Source organism: Poromitra crassiceps, assembly GCF_964638095.1.
Source record: "Poromitra crassiceps genome assembly, chromosome: 17".
NCBI classification, from domain to species: Eukaryota; Metazoa; Chordata; class Actinopteri; order Beryciformes; family Melamphaidae; genus Poromitra; species Poromitra crassiceps.
This window is the reverse complement of record NC_139635.1, coordinates 28,269,408-28,283,705: the sequence shown is the minus strand read 5'-3', so window position 1 is coordinate 28,283,705 and position 14,298 is coordinate 28,269,408. Positions and strand designations below refer to the sequence as shown.

Below are 14,298 nucleotides of genomic sequence, written 5' to 3'. Positions count from 1 at the left end.
CGCATTGAATTCAGAGAGTTGTATTCCAGACACGGAAAGTTAAGGAATTCGGGAAGTCGTGGGATATCGAGATGCTTACTAATAAGTGACTTTACAACAATATATCAAAATGTATTATAATTTATTTCAGTCATGTGATGTGATTAGTGTCCCCCCCCTTTTTTTTTATGCCTCCGCCGGCAATAGCCAGGCCGGAGGCATTATGGATTCTGGCTGTCCGTCCGTTCGTACGTCTGTCCGATGTTCGTTAACGTGATATCTGAGGAACGCCTTGACGGAATTTAATCAAATTTGCCTCGAACGTCGACTTGCACGCAAGGATGAACTGAATCGATTTTGGTGATCAAATGTTAAGGTCACTGTGACTTCTCGAATGCCATTTTCAAGCTTGTTAAGGCCATATCTCAGGAACTCCTTGATGGAATTTCATCTAATTTGCCTCAAACGTCCACTTGGACTCAAGGATGAACTGATTATATTTACGTGGTCAAAGTTCAAGGTTACTGTGACCTCACGACCGCTCGTTAACGTGATATCTGAGGAACGCCTTGACGGAATTTAATCAAATTTGCCTCGAACGTCGACTTGCACGCAAGGATGAACTGAATCGATTTTGGTGATCAAATGTTAAGGTCACTGTGACTTCTCGAATGCCATTTTCAAGCTTGTTAAGGCCATATCTCAGGAACTCCTTGATGGAATTTCATCTAATTTGCCTCAAACGTCCACTTGGACTCAAGGATGAACTGATTACATTTTGGTGGTCAAAGGTCAAGGTCACTGTGACCTCACGAGCGCCATTTTCAAGCTCGGTAACGCCATATCTCAGTAACACCTTGAGGGAATTTCTTCACATTTGGCTCAAACGTCAAAGTCTGGACAGACATGGATGTCGACTGCTCACTTGTTGGCGGAGGCATAGATCCACGGTGCGGTCTACATCAGGCCTCTTTTCCACGTCAGACCCGTCTGTCATGGAAACCAGACTGTTTATCACTTAACACTTGAACATTTCTGAGCTGAAAGACATTAACAAACCAGAGACGAATACAATTCTGGATGGAAGCGCTCCGACTTCGTTAGTGAAAGTCACAGAAAGGCAATGAAATTTGATCTATATTGGATAGGGACTGCGGATTGGTCTTCATCCATTATTTGCGCATTCATTTGTCACTTGCGATGTCTCTCCACTGGATCCTGCCAGACAGAGACTTTGTGGAAATGATGAGCCAGGTTTAGCCTCCTCTCTCATGCTCTAATGAGAGTCTCATTTTCACATCACATCTGCCCTCACACATCTCTCTCTCTCTCTCTCTCTCTCTCTCTCTCTCTCTCTTTCTCTCTGTCTCTCTCTCTCTCGCTCTCTGTCTCTCTCTCTCTGTCTCTGTCTCTCTCACACACCGGCCGTCAGCCCTTTCTCCTTTTTGCCTCTTGTCTTTCCATTACTCCACAAAGCTACATTCCTCTCTTGTTCTCACTCACCTTCTTGGTGAGGAGACACCTTCTCGCTGTCTCCTCATCATTTCTGTCTTTCTAAGTCACCATGACTTCTCCATGATGCCCTACTCCTCCTCTCCCACCTTGCTGTTCTCCCTCTCCCGCTCTTTCTCCACTCTCTCCTCACTCTCGCAGGGAAGGAAACTTTTTTAACAAGGGCTTCTTCTTTTTTTTGCCCAGTTATGTTTTGTGGGTTTTTGGGATAATTTCCAGATACAATTGATCAAACTAGGCATCTCACACGCTATGCGCGCTTGATTCCTAGGCTCGCCCGCTGCGCGGGCTCGCCCTCCCTGCAGCTCACCAAGCTGGCCCTGCAGCTCACATACGCAGCTCGGCCACTACGCGGCCTCACCCGCAGCTCGGCTGCTGCGTGGCCTCACCTGCCCTATTGGCATGCGCAGCGCACAATTGCCCAACTATGCATCACTGATGACATCACAATGATCATGTCACAATATCTATGACATCATCAGTGATGTCGCAATTGATCGAGTGTTAACCAAAAACCACAGTTGTTTGAGTGACATCACTGATGATGTCATAGACGATGGTCATAGATGATGTCACAATGTCTGACATCATCAGTGATGATGTCACAATGTCTATGACATCATCAGTGACATCACAATTGCTTGAGTGTAACCAAAAACGTGACCAAAATTGCAGAACCCACTTACTCCCTTTTATATAAAGGAGGATGTTGGGAAATAGCTTAGTCCTTCTATGTTGCATGACAGACCAATATTCCATAACTTATCCAAGCTTATACCATGGTCTGGGTGAATACTCGATTCTGATTGGCTGCAAGGTGTCCATTAAAAAGTGATATTGTACAGTGATAATGGACACCTAGCTAAATGGTCTGTTCACCGTTCATATCAATGCGCCATAGTTTCATCAGTGTTATCAGGAGAGCAGTTTGAGCTCTACTATACCCCCGTTAAGGGTTAATATGACAATTTTGGATGTTGAGAAAAAAATTGACTCGGTCAAAGTAAGTATTTAAATCACCCCTGTGTGCTCAGTTTATCAAAAATAACTCTTATTTACAATTTTGATTTTCGTTTCGGAGATTTTTAACCTCGCGTCACCAGGCTCTTCTCGGCGACAAAGAGGATATTTCCCTCGGCTCGTGCACGAGCGGGGGCGAGCCCTTAGAGAGAGAGAGAGAGAGAGAGAGAGAGAGAGAGAGAGAGAGAGAGAGAGAGAGAGAGAGAGAGAGAGAGAGAGAGAGAGAGAGAGAGAGAGAGAGAGAGAGAGAGAGAGAGAGAGAGAGAGAGAGAGAGAGAGATGCATGCAGTGCGAGCCCCCGCTGCACTTTTCACTTCCTGAAACTCTTCGCTCTTAAATGTTAATATACTTGGCCAATACGTATCTATCATACAAAATAAAGCAAGCAGCCAAACGGTAATGTCTTCATTTAATGTAGAACGCAAAACATCGTTAAACCTGCATTCCTGTGATGAAGTTAACGTTTGAGTCGGCTTTAAAACGGAGATTGGTGGAGGTGGGAGGGACTATTTTATTTCGTGGAAGACTGATTTACAGTATGAATAACAGACATTTAGCCATTTAGATTGCTTTATTTATTACATATGGAAATATAAATGACTGGTCTTATTGTTTTGTTGGCAAGTGACCATGGTATAAGCGGGTTAATGCCCTTCGAGGTGTACATTATCACTTTTTAAGGGACTTCGCGGAGGCAAACCATCCTCGGCTTCGCCTCGGACGGTTCACGCCTCCGCGTCGTCCCTTAAAAAGTGATAATGTACACCTCGTCGGGCATTAACCCTTACATATTTTATTTCTAAAAGTTCATGAACATAAAAAATAAAGATGAAGAAGTTGAACACAGTTAAAAAGTTTAATTTCCTATCATCTCAACAACGCTGTTGATTGTCTGGCATGTTACTGTATGTAGACTAATACACTTTCCAAATAACATGCCCTATGGCAAAAGACAAAAAACATCAAGTTGAAGTTGATGCAGTATAGTAAAGTGTGTCTCAGTACATCCGGTACATGTCGCTATCCAGTCCAACCCACAATAATGGACCTTTTTAGGGTTAGGGTTAGTTTCGATCGGTTTCTAGGGGTGGTTTGCATAAAAACAAAACAAAAAAAAAACGCTTAATGTTCTCAAGTTAACGTTAACTAGTGACCAGCTGGCCAGCTAGCTTGTGCTGCCTGTCACTGAGGTAAATAACGCGAGTAGGATTTTTTTAACGCATAGCCCCCATCATCCCAATTCCAGTGATTTCATTTTTTAATGGGCATTTCGCCCACAAGCCCCCGTTTCTTTCCATCCCTGCTCTGTCAAACTTTCATTCTTGCCTCTCTCCCTCTCATCTTTTCATGTCGTCTCCACGCTGCCTGTCTGTCACTTCTCACTCTCTCACCTTCTCTGTCTGCTGTCCTGCCTCTTGACAGTCCTCCTCATCCCTTCCCTCTCTCACGGTTTCTCTCACCTTCTGCACCGTTTCACTCTCCTTCTTTCTCACCTCTCCTCCATTGCCCAAATGCCCGTCGTCGATGCTCATTACCGCCGTCTTCCCCCCTGTTTTTGTTGTTATGGCGTCTTTCTTCTAGAGCCCGACCGATATATCGGTTCGCCGATATTATCGGTCCTGGGTTCGATTCTCACCTGGGACGCTGTGAACGCTGAAGGAAAGCGTGCCCGTCCGCATGTCCTCGAGTGCCCACCGCCCGGGTGGGGTCGGCAAAAGGGCCTTTCTGTGTGGAGTTTGCATGTTCTCCCCGTGCCTCCCGGGGGTTTCCTTCATATTGGAAACCCTTCACCAAAACATGCAATATCCTGGTTGCTAATGTGGTTCCTCCTCTGGTCGTTAAGGGAGCCTGTTCAGAGGGAGGGGAACTGGTTGGAATAGAATAGCGTGATCCTCCCACGTGTTATGTCCTACCAGTGAAGCTTCCCCTGTCAGGTGAAAAGAAGCGGCTGGCTAACTGCCCATGTCTCGGAGGAAGCATGGAGCCAGTTTTCGGCTCTCCGCAGATCGGCAGAGGATGGAGTAGCAACCAGGATAAATAAATAAAAAATTAGCACTAATGGGGGATAAAAATTTGATAAAATTTTTACTCCCTAATATCGGTATCGGCATCAAAAATCCACTATTGGTCGGGCTCTACTTTCTTCCTCTCAGCCCTTCGCGCCACTTCCCCTGCCTTCTCTGCTTTATAGAAGCGTTTCCTCATTACCTCTTCATAATACCTGTTCCTTTCTTCCCCCTCACCTCTTTGCTGCCGTCTTCTCTCTTCATTCACTCCGTGCTCTCTTAAGTCATCTCTCTCGTCAGCTTCTTTTAACCTCTCTCTCCTTTGCCGTTCTCTCCCCTCCCTCCCTCTTCATTAAGCGCTGCCTAACCTCTAAGGCAGGGGGACATGCTACCAAATTGAACAGAGTGAAAAGATTGGCAATAATACATTTAAGCTTCACGTGAAAGACGGTTAGACTCAAGCGTCCTCCTCAAATACTTTTCACGACAGCTTTTCAGGTGGCGCTGACGCTCCTTTGGGAACTCAAGGTTTGCCAGTAGACCCCAATTTCTTACGAATTCCTCAATTCTGACTCCACTAAAAAATGCCTTTAGTGAAGTGGAAAACATCCATTTTTGTCGTTTTTGTAAAGCGCACAAGCCTTTTAAAATGCCGTGACAGGATACAACTATTCGCCGGAATTTTGTTTTTCGCTTTGCGGTCGACACGGTAAAACGTGCAACACAATTGCATGGCTCACTTGAGTGTACAGTAAGTGTGTTGAGTGTGGAAGAAGCAAAGGGAAAATGATCCCCTCAGAGCAGCTCAAGTCGACAGGAAACTTGCGATTTGACGGATTCAAAATCATTAAGACGCGTGGAACACTTTTGAAGGCGATGCTTTTAGCTGTCAAGTCGTCCCAATGCTTATTCCCTTGGGAGGTGAATGCAGCAATAATGACTGGCATTTGTAGATATTTACGTCCCAGCAGCATGGATGGGACATCATGTTATTTAGTTGGTGGCATCTGTCTGTTGATCCGTCTGTAGACAAAACACAATGCATGATGGGGGATTCATCCTCCCTATAGAGTCCATGATCTCATTACAGTTTTCAGCACCTTGCCGCATAAATTTGCCTCTTAATGCGGGAAAAAATGATTTTCTTGTAACTTATCGTCTCCTTAATGCTTGACGATACGGCGTCCATATTAAAACTGCCTCTGTGTTATTTGAAGACAAGTTTGTTGACATAGATGTATGCATGTATTAGCTTAATTAATGACCTGATTAGCATAACGGATTATGTTTCATATATCGTGGCGGTTACGGTGAGAAATTGGGGAGCTCAGGGGCATCTTGTTTTTCATCTCGCATGTTAAAGGTCCACACACTTAGTGAGGAGTTCAGTTTGGAGATCACACCCTGCCAAAAGTGTCATGTGACACACACCCTGCCAAAAGTGTCATGTGACGTTGATCACGGTTCATATTTGAGTGGCTAGCTTGCTACAGGAGAATGGCAAATTCCAACATGTTTGAAAGAATGCTGATGGCCCGAGGAGGTAAGAAAGAAAAGACCTTAAGCCATCAGTCTGTCACCTCTCCGTTGCGACCGCCCCTAACGAGCAATGACTTGGTCTGACCTTGAAAATCAGTCATAAAGGTCAGTTGTGCCTATACTTTTCCGAAAAAGCAGGTAGTGTCTTACCAGCCAGCCTAACAGGCAATGTACACCAGATGCGTTACGGCTGCGTTGCGGATCTGGCAAAACTGCCGGATCGACTCTCGCCCATGTTAATAGATGGGCGATACATGCGGTATGGAAAAATTATGCACCTGTTCTATTTTTGTCAGATCCCGACCCGCATACGTCTGACAGATTACATGAGTGTGGGTCTGTTGTTGACAGCCATACCGGTGGCCGTACCCCATCTGTTCCGGAGGCGGTGTACATTAGCCCTAAAGTTTAATTTATACTTATTATAAAGTGTCGCTCAGCACAAGAAAGTGTTGCATTTATACTTCAGAGGACGTTCGCCTCGGTTCAACGGTCACGTGACACTCGAACGCTATAAGCGCAGACAGCCAAGAGAAGAGAGGGAACGAAATGCACAGTGAAACCACCTCGGAGGCAAGATGTAACGTACTTGGCTGCAGCCGCATATAAACAGCACACAACCACACAACTCACCTCCTCTCTCTGGGAAGTTGGTCACTATGTTCTTTGTGATTTTCACGAAATCATACATCAAGGACAGGCTGATAAAAAATAGTGGGGACACGTTCATTCATTTCAATCGAGCGAAAACTAGCGGGTAGACCCCAACCAAAACAAGGAAGTCAAGTGCATGCCGTCTATATAGCCAATCAGACTTGCGCGATACTATGACGTAGTCAGCGACACTAGACATTTCACTAGGTAGCAGACACTGCTCGCCGACACTTGAAAGTGTCGACTCTCAAGTCCTCATTTCTGTCGGCGACCGTTTCAAAAGTGTCGGCAGACAAAGCATAAATTGAGCTTAACTCTTATCAGGGTTGTTACTACTAACATTTGAAGTGAAAAAACAAATAAGGAATTGATGATAAACGAGGTGAGAAATTAAAATCAAAATAGATTATATTTTGAAGCTTTATTTTATGTGACTTTGGCACTGGGTTGAACTGTGTGGTGGTAATTGGCTAAGCAGAAAAGACTACAGCAGACGTCTTCTCATTGGTTCGTTTTAACATATTGTCTGACCGCAACTCTATTGTTCAAAAGCAGCTAGCAACAGATCTCTAGGGGGAGATGTTAATGTGTTTACTCCCAAAGCATTAAGCAACAAATCCAGGGCCTCCGAAGTCTGAAAGTCTTTTTTTTCCCCCTCTGTATTTTCATTTCCCACGTGAAATTGGTTTTGTTTCATCCTGAATCTGCATGATAAAATTCTCAAAATCTGAGATTCACCTCAATGAAACTTGCAGACAATCTGTAAGTGGTGTGGCTTAGTGTGCTTATATGCAAATTAGCATAATGTGGCCATCACGACAAAAATATCCCTTTTAAACCAGGACAAACCCTCTGTATGGATACCTACAGTATATCATCTCATGATCTCTGTCCCTCCATCCGCAGGTGAAGAAGGACTCGGTGGTGTCCTGCGTCCTGGACACGGAGGCGGTGGCCTGGGATCGAGAGAAGAGGCAGATCCAGCCCTTCCAGGTCCTCACCACCCGGAAGAGGAAGGTAAGGAGGACGAGCGGGAGGGGACTGTAAGAAGACGGAGAGGAGAGGATGAGAGAAGAAGGGACTGGGGGCACGGTGTCTCCTCACAGCAAGAAGGTCCTGGGTTCGATTCCCCGCCTGGGGGCGCTGAGGGTGTGTCCCCATTCCCATGTCCTGAGTCAGTGCCAACGGTGGGGTCGTCAAATAGGCCCTTTCTGTGTGGAGTTTGCATGTTTCCTCCAGATAGGAACCCTGAAAGGAGAAAACAAGATGGAGATAAAGACCGGAAGGTGGATGAGAGAGATAACGGAGTGAACTGATCCAGGAGAGAGAGGGAGAAAGATTGATAAGTATCAGAAAAGATGAATGAAGAGACGGATGAATCAAAGGGATAGAGTAGTGAGGCAGAGGACAGGACAGGAGGATGGTGTGTCGCGGTGAGACGACAAATGTCAGCGACGTGCTTTTCCCCCCCATTTTTGATCAGGATAACGGCGTTCTTCCCACCACACAAATGGCATCAATTCATCGTCAAAGAGTTCAGTGTGTTTCCTTATCCTCCTTTCTTCCCAGTCACATCCTTGAAAATCGGAAGGAGAGAGATATTGTCGTCTCGATTTATTTGTGGTGATAATAGGAGGCACAAAATGATTTGACCCGCCTTGTGGCAGATGACTGTATTTTTTTTGGGGGGGGGGGGGGGGGGGGTTCTTTTTACCCCATTTACAATGATACATGATGAATTGATACATGATGAATTGATACATGATGAATTGCGCAAGAGGGAGATGAGAAGATAGTTCACAATCTTCTCATCTCCCTCTTGAACAATTAATCATGCAGAATTGTAAATCGTGTAAAAACTACAAAATTAAAAAAAAAATATGATGTGGGTGGAGGAGAGGCATGAGGGACGGAGAAGAAAGAAGAAAAAATTAATTTTTATTTTCTCCTGATTGCATCCTTTAATAACGGTGTTCCCACTGGTCAATACTCAATACACCTCTTCAAATTAAATGATATCCCAGAAACGTTTCTGTAATTTAGAGGGGTGTATTGCTGACAAAGGAGCGTCATGGAATGTGATCACTTTTCTGGGAAAGTCGGGGGATTTTTCCAAATGTATTTTTGCGTTGACACACTGATGTCACGCAACCGGAAGTGGGGGGGTCACATCGGGGGTATATACATGGGGTTTATACAGTCTGTGTATGGGTAGACAGTTTATCAATGACATGGACGTGGTCTGAGCTTCGGTTTTTAATCTGAATATTACAAAAGACCCCACTGATTCATAAGTGGTCTAAAGTCACGTTATAGCAGTCAGGCGTACTTAGTGACAAGCAAGACAACAGTAAAACGGACAGGTTTTTGTATTGAGTTTGGTGTGACACATATGCGAGCGACCCCCGTTCCCCCACTGTCGCATAGCAACACTGTCAGTTTGTCCGCAAGAATCGCATTATTCGAATTTACCAGAGTGTAAAGTAAACTTGTTTCACATATTTGTTGGGTAGACGGTGATCATCAGCTGCTTTTCTCCACACCATTCCCAACTGGAGCAGAAACCAGGCTTCTCTAGGGGGAGAAACAGCCTTAACAAACCAGGAAGGAAGAGTGTTTTTGGGTCGGAAAGTCCTGCGATTTCATGTCAGGGCGCCGCGGTGGGAATCCTGTAACGAGGCAGTGAGGCGGGCAGAGAGATTGACGGGACTAAACAAGAGCGGGACAAACATGAGGTGCAAGAGGAGGTGATGGAGGGAGACGAAGAAGGAGAAGAAAGATGAGTGAGAGGAGGAGGAGGAGGGAGTGATGAGGTGGAGAAGAGGGAGTGATGAGGTGGAGGTGAGAAGGAGAAGAGGGACTGATGAGATGGAGGTGAGAAGGAGGAGAGGGAGTGATGAGGTGGAGGTGAGAAGGAGAAGAGGGACTGATGAGATGGAGGTGAGAAGGAGAAGAGGGACTGATGAGATGGAGGTGAGAAGGAGAAGAGGGACTGATGAGATGGAGGTGAGAAGGAGAAGAGGGACTGATGAGATGGAGGTGAGAAGGAGAAGAGGGACTGATGAGATGGAGGTGAGAAGGAGAAGAGGGACTGATGAGATGGAGGTGAGAAGGAGAAGAGGGAGTGATGAGGTGGAGGTGAGAAGGAGAAGAGGGAGTGATGAGGTGGAGGTGAGAAGGAGAAGAGGGAGTGATGAGGTGGAGGTGAGAAGGAGAAGAGGGAGTGATGAGGTGGAGGTGAGAAGGAGAAGAGGGAGTGATGAGATGGAGGTGAGGAGGAGAAGAGGGAGTGATGAGGTGGAGGAGAAGAGGGACTGATGAGGTGGAGGTGAGAAGGAGAAGAGGGAGTGATGAGGTGGAGGTGAGAAGGAGAAGAGGGACTGATGAGATGGAGGTGAGGAGGAGAAGAGGGACTGATGAGATGGAGGTGAGGAAGAGAAGAGGGAGTGATGAGGTGGAGGAGAAGAGGGACTGATGAGATGGAGGTGAGAAGGAGAAGAGGGAGTGATGAGATGGAGGTGAGGAGGAGAAGAGGGAGTGATGAGGTGGAGGTGAGAAGATGGAGGAGAGGGAGTGATGAGGTGGAGGTGAGGAGAAGAGGGAGTGATGAGGTGGAGGTGAGGAGAAGAGGGAGTGATGAGGTGGAGGTGAGGAGAAGAGGGAGTGATGAGGTGGAGGTGAGGAGAAGAGGGAGTGATGAGGTGGAGGTGAGAAGATGGAGGAGAAGAGGGAGTGATGAGGTGGAGGTGAGAAGATGGAGGAGAAGAGGGAGTGATGAGGTGGAGGTGAGAAGATGAAGGAGGAGAGGGAGTGATGAGGTGGAGGTGAGAAGATGGAGGAGAAGAGGGAGTGATGAGGTGGAGGTGAGAAGATGAAGGAGGAGAGGGAGTGATGAGGTGGAGGTGAGAAGATGGAGGAGAGGGAGTGATGAGGTGGAGGTGAGAAGATGAAGGAGGAGAGGGAGTGATGAGGTGGAGGTGAGAAGATGGAGGAGAGGGAGTGATGAGGTGGAGGTGAAGAGAGGGATAAACAAGTGGCAGAGGTGTGATGCATTAAAAGGTAAAAGAGAGAGACTGAGAGGAAGAAGGAGGGCTGCTAAACTTTAAAGGCAAACGGGAGGAAATCACAGAGCTTTTTGTAACAAGTCCCAAGGTTGCATGTACAGCGATTTGTGAATAAAATGCATCTATTTGCATATTTTTGTAAAGCGAGAATATTAAAATGAATTTGTGTGTGTGTGTGTGTGTGTGTGTGTGTGTGTGTGCGCTGATGCCTCTCCCTGCAGGATGTGGATGCATCGGAGATCAAAGTCCAAGTGTGTGTGTACGCCTTTGACCTCCTGTACCTCAACGGCGAGGTAAGCCCCCCGGCGCTAATGAGGCAAATATTGCCCAGAGAGAGAGAGACAGAGAGATCTCGCCCAGAAATCTCTCCTGTCATTTGAAACGGGCGTGTCTGTAGTCTGTGGGGCGAGCGTGAGCACGTGCACGTGCTCACGCTCGCCCGCCCCACCGAGATGCAGACACAATGCCCCTGAATGTCAATGACGGAGCTACCAGAGGCTGGAACTACATTTAATGATTGTAATCCTCATTGGCATTCCAGCTGAGTGTGTGAGAAGGCAGTGTGTCGGAGTGTCTGAGACAGTGTGTGTGATGCTGTGTGTGTCTGAGACAGTGTGTGTGATGCTGTGTGTGTTTGAGACAGTGTGTGTGATGCTGTGTGTGTCTGAGACTGTGTGTGTGATGCTGTGTGTGTCTGAGACAGTGTGCGTGTGATGCTGTGTGTGTCTGAGACTGTGTGTGTGTGTGTGATGCTGTGTGTGTCTGAGACGGTGTGTGTGTCTGAAACCATGTGTGTGATGCTGTGTGTGTCTGAGACTGTGTGTGTGTGTGTGTGATGCTGTGTGTGTGTGTGATGCTGTGTGTGTCTGAGACCGTGTGTGTGTGTGTGATGCTGTGTGTGTCTGAGACCGTGTGTGTGATGCTGTGTGTGTCCTAGACGGTGACACTGTGTGTGTGGCAACGTTGTGTGTTTGAAACTCTGTCTGACATATGGCTGAAATCAATATCATGAGGATCATCATAAGTATTTTTCTCTCTCTCTCTCTATATATATATATATCACCTTCTGGTTCATGAATGTGACATCACGTTAAATAATCAATTTAATGTTGAACCGAATGGTGATTTAATGTTAAGGTCTGATGTGAAACGAAACAGAAATATTCAAATAATATTCCTACCATACCTCTTTTTATGAGAGGTTTAACACGTTCACTGCCATTGACGAGATATCTCGTCTTAAAAAATCCAACGGTTGACTGCCAATGACGAGATATCTCGTCTTAAAAAAAAAAAAAAAAATTGACGGTGGGACGTGGATCAATGCCCCCCACGTCTCCTATAAAAATATTGGAGCCACCGAACGTGTACAACCCATTCCACCGACCCACTAAGTGGCGACAGTGCTCTCCAGACTAGAAAAAGCCGAGCCAAAACTGCAGGGGAACGCGCGAGGAAACCATTCTCTCATACTGTAAAATGGATTGGCGAAAACGCTTTCGCTTTCGCGCATTATCCCGCTGGGAGCTGGCGGTGGGGGATTGCAAATTTGCATGATAGATTATGCGTGCAACACACTTTGAAACACCCGCAGAAAGCCCACAATCGCACGCAGCTTCATTGCAGCTGAGCTCACAACCGAAACGACTCATGCAGACTCGCCCAAAGAGCAGCCGCCAGCAGCCAGGCAGCACAGACAGGCAGAGCCTCGCTTGTGACAAACGCTGCAAAGCCACCAGAGACACACCCACGGAGGGAGGAGTTTGAAGGAGAGGGGGGTTTCCTGCTGCTATGGAGGAAATTACTGTTCAAAACTATTGTTTAGATGTCTGACGTCTTACGCCAAAAATAAATGGTTAAAGTGACTGTTCTATCGAATTTCACAAAAAGCCATTTATCTCAGAATAAATTTTCAGACGCTGAAACCATGCTGTATTCTACTGCTAATGCCTACATAACTACTAACTCTACAAACTAACTCTTTTAGACAGAGAAAGCACACATTCTATTAGTTCTTTTGAGATCATTTGTGTTCACAAAATCTTAGCAGAAAATAATCCTCGGCTCTTGAAAGATGAGCCAGAATCCTCAAAAAAAAACCTTGGCAGAACCTACCTACAGTATTGAAAAAACGGCTGGCAGTGAATGTGTTAAAATAAAATGTGCTTATCGTCAATTTAGTCAGCAGAAATTTGACACGAAATTAAAATCTCTTCATATCACGATATGATTCCTCTGAAAGACAAACGATAATATTGAATTCTTGTTCAGCCCTAGACTGACACTGTCTGTCTGTCTTGTGTGTGTGTGTTTGTGTTTGGCCATCCATCTGAGAATGTGTGTGCATTTGGAGACTGTGTGTGTGTGTGTGTGTGTGTGTGTGTGTGTGTGTGTGTGTGTGTGTGTGTGTGTGTGTGTGTGTGTGTGTGTGTGTGTGTGTGTCTGTCTGTCTGTCTGTCTGTCTGTCTGTCTGTCTGTATGACTGTATGACTGTATGTATAATGTATGTATGCATGCATGTATTCCTGCCTGAGATTGAGTTTGTGTGTGATGATCTGATTGTCATTCCCTGTGTGTGTGAGAGACTGTCTATCTGTGTGTATTGTGTGTGAGACTGTCTATCTGTGTGTGAGACTGTCTATCTGTGTGTATTGTGTGTGAGACTGTCTATCTGTGTGTATTGTGTGTGAGACTGTGTTTGTTAGTGTGTGTTTGCTTTAGCTGGCATTTCATACTGATACAGTTGTGATTGCAGGGCTCCAAGCTATAAAGAGAATGTGATTGTAATGAGATGCAATTTCGTCGTTTGTAATGATGTGTGCGTGCGTTCTGCATGCATGTGTGCGTGTGTCTGTGCGCGTGTGTGTGTGTGCGTGCGTGCGTGTGTGCGTGTGTGTGTGTGTGTGTGTGTGTGTGCGCGCGTGTGTGTGTGTGCGTGTGTGTGTGTGTGCGCGTGTGCGTTTGTGTGCAGTCCCTGGTGCGGCAGCCGTTGTGTCGTCGTCGGGCGCTGCTGAAGGAAAGCTTCTTGGAGGTGGAGGGAGAGTTCGTGTTCGCCCGATCCATGGAGTCTGACAACACTGACGCCATCGCTGAGTTCCTGGAGCAGTCTGTCCGAGGTGTGTGTGTATGCATGTGTGTGTGTGTGCGCTTGTGTGTGTGGTAAAGTTGTGCAATTGTTTATTTGTCTGCTGTCTCTGTGCCATGAGCGTAGAGCTGCAACAATTAATCGATTAGTTGTCAACTATTAAATTAAGTGCCAACTAGATAATCAATTAATCCGTTTGAGACATTTTTCAAGAAATAGTCCAAATTCTCTGATTCCAGCTTCTTACAAGTGAATATTTTCTGGTTTCTTTACTTTTCAACTACTAACAACGAATCAATTAATCGAGAAAATAATCGACAGATTAATCGACAATGAACATAATCATGATGTGCTTTTTTGTATGATGTGTGTGTAATAATTGTGTACTTGTTCCCTTGCCTGCTGTTTCTTTGCGTCTTCCCTTTTTGTGTGAGTCATG

The 14,298-nt window shown here is 45.9% G+C and overlaps 1 protein-coding gene across 1 annotated transcript in view; it reads left to right on the top strand.

Moving 5' to 3' along the window:
• lig1 (ligase I, DNA, ATP-dependent) overlaps positions 1–14,298 on the top strand; it is an 80,814-nt gene that overhangs the window by 41,800 nt on the left and 24,716 nt on the right. Inside the window, exons 21-23 of the mRNA XM_083653397.1 lie at positions 7,617–7,727; positions 10,996–11,067; positions 13,746–13,890. Of these exons, the coding sequence (XP_083509523.1) occupies positions 7,617–7,727; positions 10,996–11,067; positions 13,746–13,890 (328 nt within the window). The remainder of the gene's footprint in view (positions 1–7,616; positions 7,728–10,995; positions 11,068–13,745; positions 13,891–14,298) is intronic.